Raw genomic sequence first — 23,669 nt, forward strand, 5'->3', positions numbered from 1 at the left:
CGCCACCCACACGCTCCTGCTACCTGCTCCCGGGAGGTTTGGACTGGCCTTTTCTCCCTGCCACCTGGCCCTGCCGAAGCGTCCAGAGGCTTGCCCCCCCCGTTGCGGGGACCACCGGAGCGGAATTGCTGACACCCACGATGAGGACAGCCAGCGGGGAGACCCCGCAGCCTATGCCCCTGCTTCGCCCTTCGAGTGTGGGCACATCACCGCTCAGGGGCTCGGGACCTGATGGGCTAGCCCTTGGCCACCCTGCACCTGTTGTGGCCACGCATTCTCCCCTAACTAGGATCTGCTCGAGTGACTTCTCCTCGAGGGGCCCGCCTCTCCCTGCCCTCACTGACTCCCAGCGCCCCACCTGCTGTCGGCATGGGGAAACCTAAGGGCACACAGGTGACCGCCGTCCCTGAAACGGCCCCCGAGAACATGCCACACACCCGGACCTGGTCGCAAACCCACGTGCCACAAACGGACCCCACCTTATCGGCGAAACTGGACCAGGTGCTGGCGGCCATAGAGATGTCCCGACTATCACTGGAGGAGCGTTTGGGCACCCTCTCGACGGACATCAGCTTGGTCCGGGACGACCACCGCAAACTGGCAGACAGAGTGAAGGAGGGGGAGAAGATCTTGACCGACCTGCAACCCGCCGTGAAGGCGCAGGGGACAGATCTGCAGGAGGTCCTACGTCGCGTGGCGGCCCTTGAAGAGCGCACAGTCGATTTGGAGGGGCGGTCGAGACGCTGCAATATCCGCGTCCTGGGCCTTCCGGAGGGAATTGAGAACTCAGACCCCCTGAACTATATGGAGTCATGGACCAGGTCTTTCACCCCCGAGGCGGAACGCTCGGCGTTCTTCTCCATTGAACGAGCTCATAGGGTCCCCGCCCGGAAACCAAGATCAGGCTTCCCTCCAAGACCCATGTTAGCCAAGTTCCTACATTTCCCTGACCGAGACGCGGTGCTCCGCACGGCCCGGGCAGCGGGCCCCTTGCAGGTGGAGGACCAGCAGATCATGGTGTTCCCGGACTATGCTCGAGAGGTTCAGCAGAAGAGGTCCGCATTTCTCGAGGTCAAAAGACACCTCCGTGCAAACAATGTCCAGTACTCCTTGCTGTTCCCAGCCCGCCTCAAGGTCTTACACAAGGGCATGGCCATCTTCTTCGTCACCGCCGAGGAGGCGCAAGATTGGGCTGAGCTCCACTGCCCATTACTACCCAAGGCGGGAGTCCAGCAAGACCAGAACTGTCACTCGCGGAGATCCAGGAGACGTGGCCTGAAGCGCCCCCAGGCGGACCCCTCCAAGAGCCAAGGATCCTCCCCGCAAGATCGCCTGATTTAACGCAGATCATGCGAGAGAGACGGGATGCTCTGAGAGCGGTGGTTGAACTGTACTCGTCACCCCTAGCACCAGACCTGGAGCGCCAACCACACCTCTTCACTCCGGAGAAAGACCGTGACAGTGATGGCACGATGTCGGGAATAGGTCTGGCCTCTTCCCCCCTGGTCATCACGCAAACTATGGACGCTATCCTGGATGGCCGACCTGGCACCTCTGAGTAATATGTGACTGGATTGTATCCTCTTTATGAACACCTTACTTACCGAATGCGCTCTGAATCTGCTTAAGCGCTCTTCCTATGTAGGGTCACACTCGACATACATCTCTCTTGCAAAAGCCCGATCAGCGCCCAGCCTCGCATACACACGCGCTGCCACCCCCGCAGTTTCTTGTTGTATTCTTCCCCTAGTGGGACACTAGTTTGGATATACCGCCCCCGGTGATGTATCCCCTGCATTGGGACTGTTTCCCACCCCCTGTTACAACAGTTTTCCCTCCTGTCAGTTCCTGTACCTTCCCCTCAGCAGCAAGGCGTGCACGGGCATGTACACGATATACAAACTCACATTCCCCCGGGTCTACTGGTTGCTCTCAGTTGTTTGCACGGACTCTGATTGATGGCAGTTCCACGATCGGACGTCAATGTCCTCACACTCAATGTACGGGGCCTCCACACGCCTAGTAAGCGCTATTCTATTTACTCATACATCAAGCGCATGACGGCTGAAATTGGTCTCCTACAGGAGACGCATATTAACGGCACCGAATTGGGCAGTCTGCAGGCTAAATGGCGCGGGACGTTCTGTGCCACGACATACTCGGCTTTTGCACGCGGTGCCTTAATCTGGGTTAGGCCAGGTACCCCCTTCCGGGAACTCAAGCGGGTGGTGGACAGGGAGGGCAGGTACGCTCTACTGGAGGGGCTCTTAGACGGCCAGGGGATCCTCTTAGGCAGCATATACGCCCCTAATACTGAGCAGGACAAGTTCTGGGATCACCTTACGGGAGTCTTGGCCCAATTCACTGCTGTTCCCTGGGTCTTGGGAGGTGATTACAACTGCACGCTTGACCCTTCCCTGGACCGATCGCACCCTCCCCCTCCGCGCTCCCCGGCCCCCCGACAATCAGAGTTGTTCCGAGCTTGGGCCACACACTGGGCGCTCACCGATGCTTGGCGACACTTACATCCTCATGCCCGCCTTTATTCGTTCCACTCTATCCCTCACAACCTTCGGGTCCGCCTCGACAGGTTTCTATGCTCAGCGCAGATCCTCCCTACGATCGTCTCTGCGGACTACCTGGGACGGGTCATCTCAGATCATGACGCTCACATACTGTGGCTCACCTGGCGTCCCCACACCCACCTGTCCCTACCTGGCGACTACCTAGGGAATGTCTGACTGATTAGGTGTTCCGAGACTCGCACACGCGCAGCATACAGGACTACTTCACACACAACACGAACACAGCTTCTTCGGCATTGATAGAGTGGGATGCGTTCAAGGTGGTGGCACGGGGGGAGTGCATTAAACAAATCACAGGGGTCAGACGCACGTTGGAACAGGCACTTACAACCACGGAACAGCGCCTAGCTACACTCACTAAACAAGCTGATCCCTCAGAGGAGCACGCTACGCTCACGGCTGAAGCAAAGTCAGCCTACCAGGCAGCCTGCGCTGATCTCCGGAAATATAATTTCAGGGCCTATGCCTCCAGAGTCCATAGAGACAGGGACAAAACAGGTGCGATGCTCGCATGGCTGGCGTGACAAGACACCGAAACCAGACCGATCACGGACATCGTCAACCCGGAGGGTGAGCTCGTGCGCTTCCAGTCGGAGATCCTTCTGGCGTTCCAACGCTATTACACCGTAGTGTACGGCGCCCCGATCTTGCTTTCTCCGTCGTCTGTCACCCATTTCCTCAATCCGTTGTCACTACCCACGATCTCGGATGCCAACAAACTCGCTCTCGACGCCAAAATAGTGCCTTCAGAAATCACTAAGGCGCTACGGGCCCTGTCTCGCAATAAACCCCAGGTCTCGACGGCTTCCTGCTAGAATACTATTCGACGTTCTCCCCTCTAGCGGTCCCAAGCCTGGCCTAGGTGTTCGCAACGGCCCTCGATCAGGGAGTGTTACCCCGCTCACTACGGGAATCGGTAATTGTGACCTTTTTAAAACCACACCGGGACCCACATCTTATGGGTTCGTATCGCCCCATCACACTACTGTCTGCAGACTGTAAACTCCTCGGGAAGGTATTGGCAGACAGATACGCACAGATCATACGCCCGCTGGTCCACCCGGACCAGTGCGGCTTTGTCCCGGGGAGGAACACCTCACAGAACATCCGCCGCGTCTTCCATGCTCAGGACCAGGTACGGGACAGGTATCCTCGCTCCGCCTGTCTCAACCTGGAGAAGGCGTTCGACACTCTCACATGGCCATACCTTTTCTCGGTCCTACGCCGCCTCAACATCGGCCCTGTACTCATGGCGTACACGCGTCTCCTATATACAGACCTGTCTACACGGGTCCGGATTGGGAGACACATCTCGGCGGCGTTCGAGGTCCGGCGAGGCACGAGGCAGGGGTGCCCCCTCTCGCCTCTCCTCTTCGCCCTTGCAGTCGAACCACTAGCGATCAGGTTACGCCAGGGGGGTCTGAACTGGGGCATCCCACTCGCGGGAGTCACGTACTGCGTCTCCATGTACGCGGATGACCTCCTCATCTATGTCCGGGATATTACGGCCGACCTCACCCCCATATGGACGGCACTTACCGAATTTGCGGACGCCTCGGGCCTCCGAGTGAATTGGGACAAATCCACGGCATACCCCTTCCACCCGGACCTACCACCCCGCGATACCTGGCTGGGGACACAAAGGATCTCATGGTCCACGGAAGCTCCCCGATACCTATGGGTTCGACTTTACCATTCTCCCGCTGACATCTTCGGGGGCAATCACTGCAGGGCGCTCGTGAGCCTTCGACCGACGGTTGCTTTCTGGACCAGACTCCCACTGGCCCCGATAGGACGAATTGCCCTAGGTAAAATGATAATGCTTCCCCGGCTCCTATATCATTTTACCAGCTTGCCGGTGGTCCCACCCAGGTCCTTCTTCCAGGACCTCAATTCCCTCCTAGGTGCCCTAATTTGGGGATCGGGCCGGCACAGAGTAGCCATGAAAACCCTTCAGCTTCCCACCACCCAGGGAGGCCTCGGAGCCCCATCCTTTGAGTCCTACTTTCTAGCGGCCCAGCTCCAATGGTTGTCGTACTGGACAGCGGACCGACATACACAAGAGGCCAGTGCCTCAACGGGTAGGATTACGACGCCGGAGCTCACCCGTCTTCTTCTCCCGGGCACTAAACCGCGGCGCACATATCCTCTACAAGTCACGGTGGCGCGTCAATGTATGCTCCGGATCCACCGGATGTCTCCCGGGACAACCCCATATTCCCCGTTGCTCCCGTTGATCGGCTGGCCCAGGTTAGATTCATACTTCCCAGCCCCCATGCTCGTTGAGTGGACACAGTGCGGTATTACGGACATGGAGTCGCTCTTTGAGGAGGGTCGGATTAAATCATTCGATCGACTAATCGCCGAATTCGATCTCCCCCCCGCTCAATTCCTCCAATATCGCCAGCTCCTCGAAAGTTTCCGTCCTTACCACAACCTCCAGGCCGGCGAACCAGACACGCATCCAGTTATACACGCAATCCTGCGCATGGGTGTAGGATGCCATTTGGTTACCTGGTTATACAAGGCGATACGAGAACTCTCGTGTACTCCCCTAGTGTCCCTGCGCACCACATGGGAAGAGGACATCGGGCGCCCATTACACGACTCGGAATGGATCAAGGCGCTTGAAGCCCCAAAACATACATCTAGGAACGCCCGTTTTAAAAACATCCAATATTACATATTACACAGGGCGTATCTGACACCGGCGCGGCTGCAGAAATTTTACCCCACTACACAATTTCTTTGCCCCAGGTGCCGCTCCCCAGATGCAGATTTCCGTCACATGTTCTGGAGCAGCCCGGACCTCCACCCCCTATGGCAGACGGTGCACACCACACTAAAAGACCTCACGGGTCTCACAACCCTAGCCACCTGGGAATCCAGCGCATTGGGCATTTTCCACATTCCGAAACAGCTCCCGGCACACAGGCGTTTTGTATCCCTAGTGTTACTGCTAGCGAAAAGATGTATAGCTATGCACTGGCGATCATTAGAGGGCCCCCCTACAGTAGCATGGACAGGGGCAGTTTGTAAATGGACAGCGGCGGAAGAGGACGCCCTACGGGAGGAGGAGGCTAGAGGTGCCCGTAAACACCCCATCTCTATGGAATGGGCCATGCTACTGCATCGTTTCCGACAGTTAACGCGCAATGATGATCCGGCCACACCTACACCTACAACTGCACCCACCCCGACCGATCCCCCCACCTCCACCCCCGCGAGCCTGCAGCCCCTGCCCAATGACTAGTGCCGTACTTTGGCGATTCGCAGTCCCACACTAATACCTAGCTTCCGGGGCGACTGACCCGATGCCCAATCAGACATGACACTCCCGCCCTTTGGCAGCTGCCTCACTGTAAGCGCGAGTCATTGTCCCCTCTAACGCCCGACCCCCAACTCTTCTTGATATGCCCATGCAAACACCCAGATGCTCCCTCCCCGAGTTCTATCCCCCCAGTTACTTGGCAACACCGCTGTACGGACTCTGCAGACCCAATCCAATGATCCCCATGATGGTGACTCACATGCTTGCGTTTGTTTTCCTTTCTCCTTGAATTTTATCCTGCGTTTTCTAGCTTATGTGATTACTTACATTGTCTGTACTGTTCAGGTAACGAAATGCCAATAAAAACAAGTTTAAAAAAAAAAGGATTGGGGTGCAGAGACAGAATATCAACGTGGAAATATCGAATTGCAGTAATATTGACTCAAGAATATCGATGGTCGAAAATATTGAGGTAAGTTTTCTCGTTAAAAATATAGAATTTAATGTAATGCAAAAATATTGATTTGTAAATGTCGATGTCAAAAATATTGTTGTAAATTATATTGATTTTTTAAATGTTAGTATTTTACTATTATTAAAATAGTATTAGTTAATATATGTTTAATAGGTAAATATCTGTTAAAAACTTTGTTAATTAAGGATGTTGGGTTTATAGGGGATAAGGGTGGGGAGTAATTTAAACATTTTGGATAAAAATTTTAATATTTCTAAAAATGGTATTACATTTTAGGAGTGGGATTACCGCCATGGAAAGGCTGGCGTGGATGTACTCTGGGGGCCCGTTGCAGGCCCCCCTTGTGCCGGGGGACTTTTGTTTTGCACTGAGGGTAGAACCTATGGTACACCCCTACATTTCCCTGCACCAGGTGGGAGGCACTGCGTGGTGCCTGCCATGTAGTGCAGGGAAATGCAAACAATGCATTTCTAACATTGTGGCAGGTGCTGCAGCCTGCAGCACCTGCCACAATATTAGAGATACACAATGCGATTGCCACGGTGGCGGTCACATCATAATATCATGTGTGGGACCGCTGCCTTAGAGGCGGCCACTCCCAAACCTCACAACGATGGTGGACGGACTGACCATAGTAATGAGCTCCTTAGTTTGTACAAGTAATTTAATTATGTTTATTATCCAGCACTTTCCCTGAGTTTTGTTGGTTTTGGAGTTGGAATAGTAATTTAATTTGAATTGTTATCCAGCACTTTCCCTAAGTTTTGTTGGTTGTGGAGTTGGAATATTATTGTAGTTAGGTTTATTATCCAGCTCTTTCCCTGAATTTAGGGGCCCATTAGCATGGCGAGTGGATCACGGCGATCCGCCCGCCAAAACACCCAGGTGGACGGCCTTTTATCCCCGCCACTTTAGCATGGCAGGGGTTACCGTGGCAGATGGAAAAACCACCCGCCGCTTTTCCGCTGGTAGGCAGTCGTCACGATTGCCTACCGGCCGGAAAAGGCCTATATTATTGTGGCGGTGCCTTGCAGGCACCGCCATCCATATTATGATGTGGGCGGTGTTATGTCTTTCCATGGCGGAGACTCCACCATGGAAAGGCATTCAGGAATCGCTTTGGGGGCCCATTGTGTGCCACTGAGAGGTGGGGGCTGCACTTGGGGGGTACCCATGGTACACCACTACATTGACATACACAAGGTGGCAGGCACCTCGCGATGCCTGTCACGTGGTGCATGCCAATGCACGACATACATTTTCTACATTGTGGCGGGTGCTGCTCACAGCACCGCCTGCCACAATGTTGAATATGCGGGATGCGACCATCAGGGTGGAGTCGCATCCTAATTGGAAGTGCAGGACCGCCGCTCCACTGGCGGCTGGTCCCAGCACCGCTAGGGTGGCGGGCGGACTGAAGTCCACCCGCCAACCTAATGGACCCCTTAGTTTGTTTTGGTGTTTGGAATAGTAATTTATTATGTTTTATTATCCAGCATTTTCCTTGAGTTTATTTTGTTTTGGAGTTGGAATAGTAATTTAGAGGCTGATTAGGATGGCGGACGGACCTGCGTCTGTCCGCCACCCCAGAGGAGGAGGGACCGTCCGCAGGGGTAGCGGCGGTCTCTCCGTAGCAATTAGGATGTGACCGCCACCCTGGCGGTCACATCCTGTATTTTTAACATTACGGCGGGTGCTGCTTGAAGCAGCACACGACGCAATGTTAAAAAAAACATGTTTTCCTTTGCGTGCACGAAGCTGCAGGCACCGCGTGGTGCCTGCCGCTTTGTGCACGCAAAGGCAGGGGGGTACCACCCATGTGCAACCCCCATCCCCCCTTAACCCCCGGGGGCCAGCAACGGGCCCCCAAAGAGAAGACCGTATGCCTTTCCACGGCGGAAATGCCGCCGTGGAAAGGCATAGGACCGCCAACATCCTAATGTGCAGACACCACCAGCCATGTTAGAGCTTTTCCGCCTTCCGACCGCAGCGGAAAAGCGGCGGACTGAAAAAATATCCCCCAGCCATCCTAATCTGGCGGGTGGTCTTTTTCCAGTCCGCAGCGGATAATCCGCATCCTCCGGGCCGGCGGTGGCTTCCGCCGGCCCAGAGGATGCGGATTATCCGCAATGCTAATGAGCTCCTTAATTAGGTTTATTATCCAGCACTTTTCCTGAATTTTGTTGGTTTTGGAATTGGAATAGTGATTTAATTAGCTTTATTATCCAACACTTTCCCTGAGTTTTGTTGGTTTTGGAGTTAGGCATAGCAATTTATTATTGTTTAATATTTATTTCATTTCGTATGTACATTTAAATAAGAAAGTTGATGTATGTAAGTTATTCTTGTAAATATTTTTATTGGTTACAATTTTTTTTTATTTTACACTTTATTTGTTCTCATTTTTATTTGTTATACATTTTCTCACGATAGCACACATTAGCAAAAACATTATCCAGGTTTTTTGATGTTTATCAAAATGTATTACAAAGTACAATATACGTTCAATATACTTTTTTTGTAGAGTTGGAATGTTAACAATATTTATTAATGTACATTTTTCATGTAGATTTGGAAAATTAACAATATTTTTAAACATACATTTTTCATGTAGAATTGTAAAATTAACAATGTTTTTTAACAACTTTTTTATGTATAAGTCGAAAATTAACATTATTTTTAACATACATATATTTGTAAAATATAATTGAAATGTCCTTTTTTTGTAGTATAGTAGTGGAATAGTAAAGTACATATGTCAATAGTTTATTTTAAACAATTGATTTTCATTGTTTAATTTTTTTCTAGGATAAAAAGTAAATATTTATATTTCTTTTTGTAAACAATTTTTTTAATTATTTTTCAATACAATTATATATAATGTATTTTGCATATTTTTTGTATATTTTATTATTTAGTTGATTTAATTTTTGTTATTTAAATAATATTTAATATATTTACAAATTTACAAATAGATATTTTTACATGTTTTTTCAGAATACATTGTAATATTTTGGCTAAATTTATAGTATATGAAATATAAATATAATATTTTTGTATTTTACAATTTTTTGCATATTTGTGGAACATTTGTACATTTTTTCAAAATACATAAAAATAGACATTTTTTTTGTATTTTAATATTATTTATCTACTCTTTTCTATGGGTAGTTAGTCTTTTTTTTCATTTTTATTATGCAGCCATTTTTTCTAGTTTCCTCACTTTTCCATCTATCTGTTTCATTTTTAGGTCATTTTGGAAGATGGAACTTCGTGGTTGGGAGCTGCATTTCATTGCTTCAGGTACGTTTTTTTATTAACTTTTATGGTTGTTTTAGGGTAGGGGGTGAGGTAGTAGGAGTGTAGTTAAGTTTGTGAGAGCCGAATTTGTTTGTTTTTAGTGTAGTTAGGCGTTTTGTTTTATGTGTTTGCCGTACTGTTGGATTAGTGTTATGTAGTGTTAGTTATGTGTTGTTTAATTGTGTTATTTTGTGTATATTGTTAATGTTAATGTTTGTGGGTTTGTATGTGTTATTGTGAGTGGATGTTGTTTAATTTTTTTTAGGTTTTCCTCATCATGAACAGATGGTAGTCTCGACCATCTTTTTTTTTAACAAAAAAGGAAATGTTATTTTGTTTATTGAAAACAAGAATTTTTAAATTTCCTTTTAATTTTCGGGTCTGTTGGAGCGCTTTTTAAAAACAATTTTTCAAGTTTTTGAGGGTTTCGTTATTGCAAGAATTGCGTGATAGAATCATTTTTCTACCGTTGTATTTTTGCATTTTTTGGGGGGTTCTCTTTTCTAATGAATTTGGTTATTGATTTATCTTCTATGGATTGCTTGGATTTCTTGGATCGTCTACTGCTACATAACTGTAAGTTCTTTTTTATTTTTATGGGTGGGAAATGTTTTTAGTTACGTTGATTTATTTGTATTTTTTTAATGTAAGAATTATAATATCTCATATATATTTGTGTTATTTTTAAAATTTTACATGACAGGTATAATTATAATTATTAATTTAAAAAAAGAGTAGAATGATGTTGTTTTAATGTTTTGGAGTTTTAAATGTGTATGGTGTTTTGAATTGTTTTTTTTTTTATAGTATAGATTTAGCTATCATGTCTAAGGGGTCCATTACGATGGTGGGTGGACAAAGTCCGCCCGCCACTGTAACAGAATGCGGGACTGTCTGAAAGGGGTGCGGCGGTCCTGCACCTGCAATTAGGATGCCATTGCCACCGTGGCGGTGGCATCCCCTATTCTCAGCATTGTGGCGGGCAGTGCTCACAGCACTGCCCGCCACAATGCAGGGAATGCACGTCGTGCATTGGCATGCACAAGGTGACAGGCACCGTGCAGTGTCTGCCACTTTGTCCATGCCAATGCAGGGGGGTATCATAGGTACCCCCATGTGTGCACCCCACCCCCCAACTTCCTGGGGGCCCGCTACAGGCCCCCTTGGCAAAGACTGCATGCATTTCCATGGCGACAATGCCGCCATAGAAGGGCACATCTCCGCCTGCATGCTAATATGGATGGCGGTGTCTTGCAAATACCGCCACCATGCTAGACCCCTTTTCTGCCCAGTCGACTCCTCGACAGGTGGAAAAGCGGCGGATGGTCTCCCCGTCCGCCGCGGACCCCCAAGCCATCTTAATATGGTGGGGGGTCAATCATGCGTGGAAGGCGGGTGGATTGCCCCTGCCGGGCCGGCGGTGGCTTCTGCCAGCCCTGCAGGGGCGATCCGCCTACCATCATAATAGACCCCTAAGTATACTAGACCTTTGATGTTAGCAAATAGTCTAGTTTTATGTTGCAGATATTCATACAGTTTTAGGGGCCCATTATGATCGCGGACGGACTTGAGTCCGTCCGTGACCATAGAGGAGGAGGAAACCTCCGCATGGCCTGCGGAGTTCCCTCCTGTCCAATTAGGATGTGACCGCCACCCTGGCGGTCACATCCTCTATTTTTACCATTGCGGCAGGTGCGGCTTCAAGCTGCACCGGCCGCAATGGTAAAAATGCATACATTGCATTTGTAATTTTGGAAAAAGGGGGTGGTGATGGACAGAGTTTCTGAATGATGCAGAATACTCTTACCAAGTCAAGAGATCATGGTTGTAATCCATCACCGTTTTTTAGCTCAATGCACCATCCCAGCTCAGAACCTGGCTATATGCAAATTAGTCTGTTCCTGTCCCAGTGCATGATGGGAACAGGGCAAACCAAACTACCAAGCCAATTCTTATACTGGGAAGGAAACAAGCTTCCAGGGACCGGTTTCTGGCATCACAGCCTTCGTCGGCCCGGCTTGCTTGAATCCTGATGGTGCAATGAGCAAGGGACTCACGTCTGAGCATACCCTGCCACACATAGTGTGGATAAAAGCGATTTTGGAAAAAGGGGGTGGTGATGGACAGAGTTTCTGAATGATGCAGAATACTCTTACCAAGTCAAAAGATCATGGTTGTAATCCATCACCGTTTTTTAGCTCAATGCACCATCCCAGCTCAGAACCTGGCTATATGCAAATTAGTCTGTTCCTGTCCCAGTGCATGATGGGAACAGGGCAAACCAAACTACCAAGCCAATTCTTATACTGGGAAGGAAACAAGCTTCCAGGGACCGGTTTCTGGCATCACAGCCTTCGTCGGCCCGGCATGCTTGAATCCTGATGGTGCAATGAGCAAGGGACTCACGTCTGAGCATACCCTCCCACACATAGTGTGGATAAAAGCGATTTTGGAAAAATCGGGTGGTGATGGACAGAGTTTCTGAATGATGCAGAATACTCTTACCAAGTCAAGAGATCATGGTTGTAATCCGTGCGGTGCCTGCCGATTTCTGCATACAAATGCAGGGGGGTACCAAAAGTACCCCCCATGTGCACCCCCACCCCCCCTTCACACAGGGGGCCCGCAACGGGCCCCCGCAGTGAAGTTCCACATGCTTTTCCATGGCGGAAAACCCGCTGCGGAAAAGCATTTTTTAAAGCCCATCCTAATATGGCTGGCGGTGTCTGAGAGACACCGCCACCATATTAGTGCTTTTCCGCCAAGCTGCGGACGGAAACCAGGACCCACCAGCCATCCTAATGTGGCGGTGGGTCTTTGGTGGGTCCGCTGCGGTTTTTCCGCATCCTCCGGGCCGGCTGTGGCTTCCGCCGGCCCGGAGGATGTGGAAAAACCGCAATCGTAATAGGCCCCTAAGTTTGTTTACTTAGTTTAGGGCCGATTTTTGTTAGGGATTGTTCTAGTCTGAGCTCTTGACAACTTTCTTCTTTTTTAATAGCTTCTTTAAGTTTATGTAGGGTTGGCTGTCCTCTTCCAATTGTGGCTTAGAAGGCATTGTGTTATCCTTTCACTGCATTGTTTGTTTTTGCTTTTTGAGCTAGAGTACTATCATATACGTTCCACCAAGGTATTTGGAATTTGGGTTGCCTACGGTGCCCTGATCTCTGTAGCCTTCCTACCCAAGTATCTTCGAAGTAGTCTAGGAAGGTAGTTCATTTTGTTTCATGTGCCTGATAGAAGGGGCTTTCAAGAAGTAGGTTCTAATGATTTGCTACTTCAGTTGTTGGTACATAGTCCAGGGCAATAAGGTTTTTTTATTTGGTAGGCAAAGTTGCTATTGGAGGCGTAATCTATACTTAAAGTAGATTTTTGTAGGTGCCTCAAGATACTTTGGTTAAAATGGTAGTAGCAACCTTGTATTGCAGTGTGTGGGTATAATTTTAAAATTGATTGAATCATTCATTGTACAAAATCAATGATGATTTTTTTGCAGAAAATAGTTGTTGGTGTATTGTTTTACTACTGTTAGGGGGTCTAAGTATGTGGTGTTCTGTTAATTAGCGAGTAGTGCGTATAGGAAGGGTATGTTAGTATTTTCAGATTCACCGTGGATTGTGTATAATTGATAGAAAGGCTTGGGGCAAACTTTGAATGTGCCATCCATCATCCACGCCCTGCAGTTTTTAAGTTTTTGTAAGTTGGTATTTGTTGCAAAGATTAGAATTCGTTTTTCAAGATTTTTGTTATCATGAAGAAGGAATTTTTCTTCTTTGTGAGTGATGATATATTTGGGTAATATTTGTATTTCTGCAAATGTTTGAGGGGGTAGGTGGTGTTTGAGTGTAGCTCTTTTAGTTCAGGAAATTAATTATTCTCTTCAGAGTGGGGATAGATGGTAGTTGTCCTGTAACATGCTCAGGTACCCTAGTTAACATATTTTTAAGTATTTGGGTACTTGTTTGTTGTGAGCTAGTACTTGCTTCGCTTATTGTCTCGAGAACATCTCTAACTGAAATTTCAGTTACATTTGGGGGATGGTTATGTTCTTTGACAATTACTACATTGGTTTCTATTGTAGTGGCTCTACCATAAAAAGAGTTAGAGTAATATTTACTGCATTTCCAAGGTGTTTTGTTTCCACTCATGTTTTCGTGGGTATAAGTGTATCCCATGTAGCAGATAAGTAGTTTCCCTTTTTGTGAAGTAATGAATTTGGCTCCCATTGCCATTTCTTGGTTAATCTGTGAATATATGTATATATCTTAATTCAATATACTATTTTGAACAGTAAACATTGTGTCGAATGAATATGTTTGCAAGAAATTTACATGTATTTTTATTTTATTTTCTTGATGAATTTTTTTCTGTTGTTGATGTTTATCCACTTGGTTTTCTTTCCTCTCTTGGTATAAAAGCAACATTTCATTTTTTTAAAGTGTTATATTTTATTGTGTTTTTTTATTTAGCCTCTATTTTTATTTAGTTGAGAAAAAGAAATACTTACTATTTTTGTTGATTTTTTTTAAATGATTTTGTTGTAGGTTGTAATTGGTAGTATTTGTTAGTTATCTTTGCCTTTTAATTTATTTTTATAATGTTAATTACTTTGTTGTATTTGTTAGTTAATTTATATACTTAATTTTATCTTTTTTATAATGTGTTTTTTGTTTCTGTTTTCAAAGTTAATTCTTGCTTTGATGCTTTAAGGTGGACATTTATTGAAGTGAAATCTGTGAAATATGAAATATCAGGTTATAGTTTTAGGTTATTTATTTGTTTCGCATTTTTTGTCTATTTATTTTATTTGAGAAATCAAAATACTTACTGAATGCAGTTGGTGAAGTTTCTTTGGTTGATGTTGTTTTTTTATTTTATAGAAGCTGTTAAGAGAAAAGTACTTATTAGTAATAATTCATTTTTTATTAAATTATTTTACTAGTTAGGTGTAATTATTGGTTATTTTATATACTTACTTTGTATTATAAATTTCGATTATTTTGATTTTGGTTTTCTTTTCAAACGTAATGTTTGTTTTGGGGGTTTGGGTAGAGATGTTGTTAATTATAATCTGTGAAAAATAAAACATTACGTTGTAATTTTAGTTAATTTCATTATTTATATTATTAAGTATTTGTTTGTATTTATTTGTGAATAAATAAATATACTTACTCTTTTTAGTTGATGGAGTGTCCTTAGTAGATGTTCTGCTTTTGTCGATTTTTGTAAAGGCTGTTAAAAGTAAAAGAACATTTGTTAGCTATGTTTTGTGATTTTATTCAGTTTAGTTCTTTTAAATAATTATGTTAGTTGTTGATGAAGTCAAATACTTTGGGCCCCATTAGGATGGCGGGCGGGGGCAATCCGCTCGCCATCCCTGTACAAAAGACCCCCGCCATATTATTATGGCTGGGGGGTCCGCGGCGGATGGAAAGAGCGCCTGCCGCATTTCCGCCCTGGTCGACTTGCGACCGGGCGGAAAAGGCTGCAGTATGGTGGCGGTGTCTGTTTGACACCACCAGCCATATTACAATGTGCTTTGTGAATGCCTTTCCTTGGCGGCATTGCCGCCACAGAAAGGCATGTGGAGTCTGCTTGGGGGACCCGTTGCGGGCCCCCAGGGACTCTGGGGGTAGGGGGTGCACATGGGGGGTACCTATGGTACCCCCCAGCAGTTCCATGCACAACATGGCAGGCACGGTGCCTGCCATGTTGTGCATGGAAGTGCACAACATGCCTTCCTGGCATTGTGGTGGGCGGTGCTGTGTGCACCGCCCGCCACAATGTCAGGAATGCTTGATGCGCTGCCACTGTGGCGGGCGCATCCTAATAGCAGGCACTGGACCCCCGCCCTTATGACGGGCGGTCCCTGTGTACGACAGGATGGTGGGCGGACAAAGTCCGCCCGCCATCCTATTGTGCCCCTATGTGTTACATTTTATTGTTGTTGTGTACGTAAATCTTTGTATTCAAATTTCTAGATGCAATTTTAGTGATGTTGAATCTGTTATATATAAAGGAAATGTATTATAATATTTTATAAGTTATTTTAATTTATTTAGTTATCAAGTTTTGTGCTTACCTTTATTATGGGATGTTAGGAATAGTTTTTCGTGTAGTTGTTTTTCATTTTGTCTTCTCTCTGTCAAATGTTTGTTCTTCTGTGGTTTTCCGCTATACTGTAAATTGTATGTTAATTATTTGATTATTTTTTATAGTGTTTGTTTAATTAGTTAGAGTTTCCTATTGGTTTGTGTTTCTATGTTTTTAATTTATTGGTTGAGATAGTTTTTTGGATTTTTTGTATCTGTTACCTTGCAATTTATTTAATGTTTATTATATTTATATATTGCTTGTTTTTATTTTGTTTATTGTTGTTATTTAATTTTGTATGTAGATAAATGTTTTATATTTTTTGTTTATTATATATAATTATGTTTGTTTATGTTCGTTACTTTTAATTCATTTTTTATATCATATTGTTTGTTTATTAATTTGCTTTTGTATATTTAATTTTTTCCCCCATTAATGTGGGGAATTTGTTATTTATTGTATTGTTTATTTATATTAATTGGTATGTGTTATTTTATTTTATTATCGTAAATTGTATTTTTGAATGTTTATATATTTTTTCTGATATAGTTAAAATGTATATTATTGATGTTTGTGTTGTCGATATTGTTTGTATCAATATTTTTGATGTCTTTCATCTTATTTTAATCTTATTAATATTTTAGTGTTCTAAATTTTTGTTGTTGATATTTTTATCATCAAGATTTCTTTGAACAATTTTTTTTCGATATTATGGGCCTATTAGGATGGCGGACGGACCTGCGTCCGTCCGCCACCCCCGAGGTGGAGGGACCGTCCGCAGGGGCAGCGGCGGTCCCTCCGGTGCAATTAGGATGTGACCGCCACCCTGGCGGTCACATCCCGTATCTTTAACCTTGCGGCGGGTGCTGCTTGAAGCAGCACCCGCCGAAGGTTAAAAATGCATGCTTTACATTTACATGCACAAAGCGGCAGGCACCCCGCGGTGCCTGCCACTTTGTGCATGTAAATGCTGGGGGGTACCATAGGTACCCCCCATGTGCACCACCCGACACCCTGGGGGCCCGCAACGGGCCCCCAAATACCAAAGACCACATGCTTTTCCACGGCAGAAAAGCCGCCGCGGAAAAGCATGTTTTCTGCCCCATCCTAATATGGCTGGCGGTGTCTGATAGACACCGCCACCATATTAGAGCTTTTCTGCCACGGTCGGTAGGCGACCGCGGCAGAAAAGCGGCAGGCGGTCTTTCCGTCCGCCGATGACCCCCCAGCCATCCTAATCTGGCGGGGGGTCTTTGTAGGCACCGCAGCGGTGAATCCGCATCCTCCGGGCCGGCGGTGGCTTCCGCCGGCCCGGAGGATGTGGATTCACCGTAATCCTTATCGGCCCCTTAGTGTCATTTCTGTTTTGTGCATTGTGTCGATATTTTAGTTTACGATATTGTTCAGTCAATAATTCTGTAGTTCGATGTTATGAGAATCGATGTTGTATCTGGGATCCAAGGATTGGATGACCATTGTATTCAGATGTGGGTCCCGGACTCACCGTACTACTGGAACCAAGCTATATCCGGCTGAAGAGCCCAGAACAAGGGCAAAACCGATCCAGGGTTGCTTGTGTTCTAGTTCAGGGAGACTCTGGCCTGGCAGTTCGGGCTGGACTGTTCCCATGAGGAAAAGGGTGAAGATTGAGTTGCACATGGTTGAGTCTAAACAGAGGTGGCATGGTGAATGTAAAATGATGGATTGGGATGCAGCCTGGGCAATTGCCAGTGGCTGAGATTAATTCAAGCATTCCATCCATCACCTTGTTGTTTTTGGAGATGAAACAGATAAAGATCACAAATTCTTAAGCTGGATTAAAAACATTTTCAACAAGGAACATTTGTACTCTTAGTCATTCAATGGAATATGTGTGGGAATACTATACTACCGGGAACCGACTTTTCTTAAGAACAATACCTGTCCTACCACTTTTTATGCCCCACGTCTGTCCCGGTGGCACCGAGCCACCTTGGGGAGGTAAAAGGGTTTTCAAAATGTATCCTATTTATTTTTGACAAATCAATATTTCTGTCACGCTCATATAAATGGATCCTGGGATTCTGTAAGTTGCTACATTAGAAGAGCTGTTCAAAACTTCCCTTTCTTAAAAAAAATTAAAACGAACTAGCAAATATGATCTAAAATACATAATTTGACCTGGCTTAACATAGACATGTATTCTGCGCCTTGTATTCGTTTTTATTGGGTCTGCTAATGATACATTCGGAGAACATATGTACAAAGCTGTAAACGGTATAACTGTTTAGTTAACAAGTATTGAAAAATTATTCAAAACCTTGCAGCCCCCTCCTGAGGCCTGATCTCTCCACTGGTTGGGTCTAAACTGGGGTTGCAAGGGGAGCAAAAAGAACGATGGATTCAATCCAGATCTCTTGACCGGAGGTGAATATCTGATTCGGTTAGCAGCATTTGTTTGCCTAGCACTGACTGATCACTCCACACAGCACGGGGGCTGGTAAGACAAAATATGCCTTCGGCTCTCAATCCATCCCTGACTAAAAATGTTGCATCAGTAAAAGGCAAAACGTGTCAGTATGTTGAAATTACATGAGTTAGAAGGGTCGGTATAGCTCCTTGTACATACGATTCACAGTGGCAGGGGAGTGACTCGGAAGAAGCGAGTTTTTCCTTTTGCAAATTGCATTAGGTGTGGAGAAGTTATGAACGACAAGGATGCTGTTGCTCCCAGATAGAATCATATGTTTTATAACCCTCCCAATCTTTATACACCAGGCCAGTACCCGTAATTTTGAATATAGGTGCCTTAAATCGGTGACCCGCACGCATCCGTGCAGCGGGTTAATGCCACAGGCAGCGAGTGCCTTACACAGGTCGCGCTTTCTGTCACTGACGACAGATGGTCACTTTCTTCCGCCTACAAAGGACGGCGGCGCGAGCTGCGCGCAGATTGCCAGGTCACGTGGCAGCGGGCTGGAGGTGAAGCATATGGCGCGTGCCGAGGGAGGCTGGGCGGTGCTCGGGTGGGAGAGCAGGGAGGGACGGGGCCATCTCTGGTCTCTCATTTAACCTAAGCATCCTTCACACATTGCTCCAGAACTGGCCACCGCATCTCAGAGCAGCCTACGCTGGGCTCGCTGCACCGCCAGGGGCATGAGTCTGCAGTAGCAAAGGACCTTTCAGAAACAGGTAAAGGCAACCTATGGGTATCCCCATCATCCGAGTGTGCACTGTAGGGAGGGCTTAAAAACACGTCCTCAATCCCCCTCTTCCTTCCCTAACCCCAAACTTTTCATGCCCCACGTCTGTCCCGGTGGCACCGAGCCACCTGGGGGAGTTAAAAGAAAATGCTTTTGACACCTGGATTTCTACGTATTTCTCTATTTTTTCAATGCCGTTTACGCAGAGGTTAGATTTAAGCTACAATTATTTGGATGCGTGCCTTCCTCCTACGGAAAACACTCCCATGCTTTATAAAAATGCTTTTTAATCTAAAAACAATTCCGTATCTAGTTTGTGGTGCAGACTTTAAATGGCATAAGCTAAATAGTTTTTCAGAAATGTAAAATTCATATTTTATCTGTGTTGTATTATAGTACACACTATGGTTCTTAGTAAGGAGTAAGCGATGCTGGGACATCTTGGATAATGTATATAGATGTAAACATGGGACTGTGCGTCATTAGGTCGAACGATAATTGCACCTTTGCGACACAAGCTATAACTGGACAGGAACGATCGAATCTGAGGACCGAATTAAACCCGCACAGCCAGACAACCTCAATGCACTGAATAATCAGTGTGTACATGAAATCAGGTCCTCCTACAATATTTACCTGTGCCACAATGTGAGCGGGAGTTGGAAAACAGCTAAGAAGCGTTTTGGGGAAGGGTTATACATTTAGATGTGTTTGGGACCCAAAGGTTGCAGGTAAATTCTCAGCAGATTTAGCCTGTGTCCCTTATCAAAGAGAGTGGAATGGGTAATGCCGAGTTGGGTCAAACCATCACCTGATGTTTAAAAGTCAAGAAACAATGCACTTTGTGATGCCCCCTGTGTTGTTATTGCATGGTGGCATTTATAAAGAGCAAAGCTGGTCGATAATGTGTCATCGGTGGGGTGTGTATGGTCTGTGCTGGATCACCGGGTGGTGAGTCTCAGTGACATTCATGTCCTACTCCCAGTGTCTTCTCGTCTCGTTGTCTTTTTCTCTGTCTTCCCAGCCCAGTTCTCTCTTCGTGCCTCTCTGTCCCCTCACTTTGTCTACTTTGCCCTGTCCGTGTGTCTCCCTGTCCCCCTGTCCTCTTCCCTCAGTCGTTCTATTCTCCAAGGGCCCATGCTGGTTCTCTTTGCCCTGGGGTTTGAATCCACATCTCCAAAGCTCGCTGTCTGCGGCTCTTCGCCTCTCTACTGTCACCAACTGTGCTTCCCTGTCGGTGTTCATGTCCCCCTGGTAAGCTGTCTGTGTTTTCAAGTCTAATTGTCCATTTTTCGTGGATCAATAGATTTATAAAGGTTATGTATGTATATTCTTTAAGGTGTAGTTTCTTGGTCATAGATAGTATGTTGTTTTTCCAGATCTGCCCCTGTCTTTTGCAAGTTACTCCTGTAGACGAATCTGTGTGTCCTAATTTAAATTACACTTAACTTGTGTCTGCTTTTATGTTTTGGTAATGCTTGCCCTTTGTGTTTGTGACTTAATGACACGTGAGACCTTAGTGCTTGGAAGCATATGGGTTTCAGATGTGTTGAAAAATATTAAATACATAAATGTAGAAATAAATAAATGAATGGATTTTCTTATTTTTGTATTCTCTATCACTACTCAATCCCCTTTCATGTTTTCATTCCATGAAAGGATTCCAGGATGACTAAATCTCGCGGAGAAGACGGGCTCTCGGAGGCAGAGGAGCCGGGCTCCAGAGGCTGGATCCTAGACCCCCTGTGCCCTCAGGAGGCAAAGCTCCAGAGTCCTGACGCTGCCCCCAGAGACGAGGAGGAGGACAGGGACTCGCTCAAGCACCAAGATGGAGAGGATGAGGATGATGATTTAGACTGTGAGGAGGACGAGGACCTGGATGAGGATGAAGAAGACAACCCAGAGAATGAGCAGAGGCCTAGGCGGCGTGGCCCCAAGCGGAAGAAGATGACTAGAGCACGGCTGGAGCGCTTCCGACTCCGGCGTATGAAGGCGAACGCGCGAGAGCGCAACCGCATGCATGGCCTGAATGCAGCGTTGGATGCCCTCCGTAGAGTGGTACCCTGCTATTCCAAGAGCCAGAAGCTCTCCAAGATTGAGACGTTACGCCTGGCCAGAAACTACATCTGGGCACTGTCTGAGACCCTCAGTTCAGGAAAGAGCCCAGACTTGGTGTCCTTTGTGCAGACCCTCTGCCGGGGCCTGTCTCAGCCCACCACCAACCTGGTGGCCGGCTGCCTGCAGCTAAATCCTAGGACCTTTCTGCCTGAGCAAAGCCCTGACCCACCACCACATCTGCAGCCGTCCAGTGCTTCCTTTCCGCTACAACCTTACCCTTACCAGTCCCCGGGTCTGCCCAGCCCACCGTATGGAAATGCTGATACCTCTCACCTCTTCCAGCTAAAGCCACAGGCCTACAGCGCCGCACTGGAGCACCTTCTCGAGGGGGCCCTCACCGACTGCACTAGCCCTTCTTCTTTCGATGGCCCCCCTAGCCCTCCCCTGAGCATCAATGGGAACTTCACCTTCAAACATGACCTGCCCGCTGAGTTTGAGAAAAGCTATTCCTTCACCATGCATTATCCCGTCACTAGCTCTGCAGGAACTGATGGCCACGGACTAGTGTTCTCTGGTACAGGACCCCGTTGTGATATTCCCATCGACAACAGCACCTTGACCTTTGACGGTCAGTCCCACCAGGAACAAGGCATGGGCACCCAGCTCATCTTTCATGATTGAATGAGAAGAAAACGTAGGTATCAACAGCATCCACGCCGATAGATAGTTGTGTTACCACTTCTATCTGGCGTATACCCTCAGTCTACAAGGGAAGCCTGCTCTCCTTTTCTGCCTTCAGAAGAATCACAAATTGATGTGTGTATTGCGTCTGATTGATTCTTGTATTCAGGCTGTGTCTGGCTGTAAAGTTATGGCACAGTTTCTTTCAGCAGTGTACCTGTAGCCCTGGTGGAAATTGAAGTTGACCACTCACAAACGATTTCTAATCATCCAATTGTGGATTTGCATTTTTCTGAGCATATATCGGACAACTATGCATTAAATTCCACGAGTTTCGAGTTGTTTTGCACAAGTTTTTCTTGGTGTCCAATACTGTTCTGTTGGTACTGTTTTTGTATTAGTAGAACCCTCTTGTTGCTTCTGCTTGACATACATAGCCAGTTTACCTATTTATTTATGTATGTTGTGTAGTGCCTACATGTAACAGTACCCTTAGCACTGCTAAGAGTATCTTTTTTTCCTGGTGCAGCATCAGTGCCACTGGAAGCTGTGAGATGGTTGACTACCACAATGATATTGCATAGGGAAATCCCAGGCTGTAACAGGATCAATAGGTCTGTCTTGGAGTCCGGATCATAATGCAAAAGGGGCTGCTCATTGGGCACTGCCTGCTGAGATCCTGTCACTCACAAATGGTCCCATTTTGTGGCTTCAGGTGAGGAAGGGCTCCTATAAAAGGGGTCATTTTCAGGTTCCTTGAGGTGGATTAGCTATTTTTGATCAGCAACTGGTATGTAGGGAATTCCATAGGAGATTGCCTTGCTCCCCAACTTATTTGCACCTATATTTACTTTGGTATAATTCCGCTAGGTCTGGCTTTGTTGGATGAGAGCAGTCGATGTGCAGTAGGGTACTGGTTCCTCCACCTACTACGGGACTTTCCCACCATATGCTTTGTACTTGATGTATATGATCTTAAATGTCAATCTTTGCTCCACTTGACGCCATTGTTGCAACTTCTCTGCACCCTTGCATGACCTTTTTTCTTCTGATTCAAGCACAATCTTGTGGCTTACGTTTGGATTCTTGGCAACGTTTTGTACTTTTATTTTGTGGCATCAATGTAGATGCAATAGTTGCAACCTTGTCTAGATAACCCTAGAGATTTCATGATCCCACGCGCTGGTTGATTTTATGGAACGGAAACGCTCTCCCAAGACTTATGATCAAATGGAAGATTGTGTATTATCTTTGGAGGGAAGGAAAGAGCAGAATTGAGCAGGGCTCCAATATGTTTTCTCATGAATATCTCATTGAAACTCGAAGGCTGTCCCCTTTAACAGTGTCACTGCCCTAGGCATGTTCAGACGTATATGTCCTTCAATCTCCAACCAACTGCTTGTAACTGGATCTACTGCAAACTATTTCTAGCTGGTAACCATGACTTTCCACCAGGGCTAATTATCTTTAATCTTTGAACCCTCGTAGAAGTACTGTGTAAGCAATATGTAGAATCTATGCAATTTTTTATACGTTCGCCGGCCAATAAATTTGATAATATATATTTTTCCAGACAGGGTTTTAATACTCGTTTCCTATTCCATGTCAGGGGCCTCTGTACTTACTTTTTATAGAATTCTATCATGATTTTATACTGTGAATTTCCTATTTGACGCCTTGCAGAAATAAAACTGTATAAAGTGTATTTTAGAAGCATTAGTTTACCTAAAGGAGAGTACATAGATACCTGCTCTATTGCCTTGCTACACTCTTACGGGGTGATTACCAAAACAAAATAAAATTGCTACTCGCATGTGTAAAGATAGATGTACCTTTGCGTTTTGTCTTTTTTTTCAGTTTTATACAGGGCGAACTTGACCCGGAGGTATCAGAGCGCTTTACATGAGCCCAAGTTGCTTTGGATAAGGACACATTCATTTTTGTTAGGCAGGGGGGGAATACGTGATTTGCCCAGAATCACAGGATGTTGAGCGTCCTTGTCGAGACTCGAACCCATTCGAACCCGG

The 23,669-nt window shown here is 46.2% G+C and overlaps 1 protein-coding gene across 1 annotated transcript; it reads left to right on the forward strand.

Annotated features, from left to right (window-relative positions):
• Window positions 1–18,766: 18,766 nt before the first annotated feature.
• Window positions 18,767–23,467, forward strand: NEUROD1 (neuronal differentiation 1). The gene is made up of 2 exons (XM_078683824.1): window positions 18,767–18,892; window positions 20,563–23,467. Exon 2 carries the CDS (start codon window positions 20,572–20,574, stop codon window positions 21,640–21,642), a length of 1,071 nt encoding a protein of 356 aa, XP_078539950.1. The 5' UTR covers window positions 18,767–18,892; window positions 20,563–20,571; the 3' UTR covers window positions 21,643–23,467.
• The last annotated feature ends 202 nt before the right edge of the window (window positions 23,468–23,669 follow it).

Source organism: Lissotriton helveticus, chromosome 3_1 (assembly GCF_964261635.1).
Source record: "Lissotriton helveticus chromosome 3_1, aLisHel1.1, whole genome shotgun sequence".
Classification (NCBI taxonomy): domain Eukaryota; kingdom Metazoa; phylum Chordata; class Amphibia; order Caudata; family Salamandridae; genus Lissotriton; species Lissotriton helveticus.

Coding starts and splice junctions, on each gene's coding strand:
- NEUROD1 (XM_078683824.1), top strand. CDS start 20,572: ATGACTAAATCTCGCGGAGAAGACGGGCTCTCGGAGGCAGAGGAGCCG.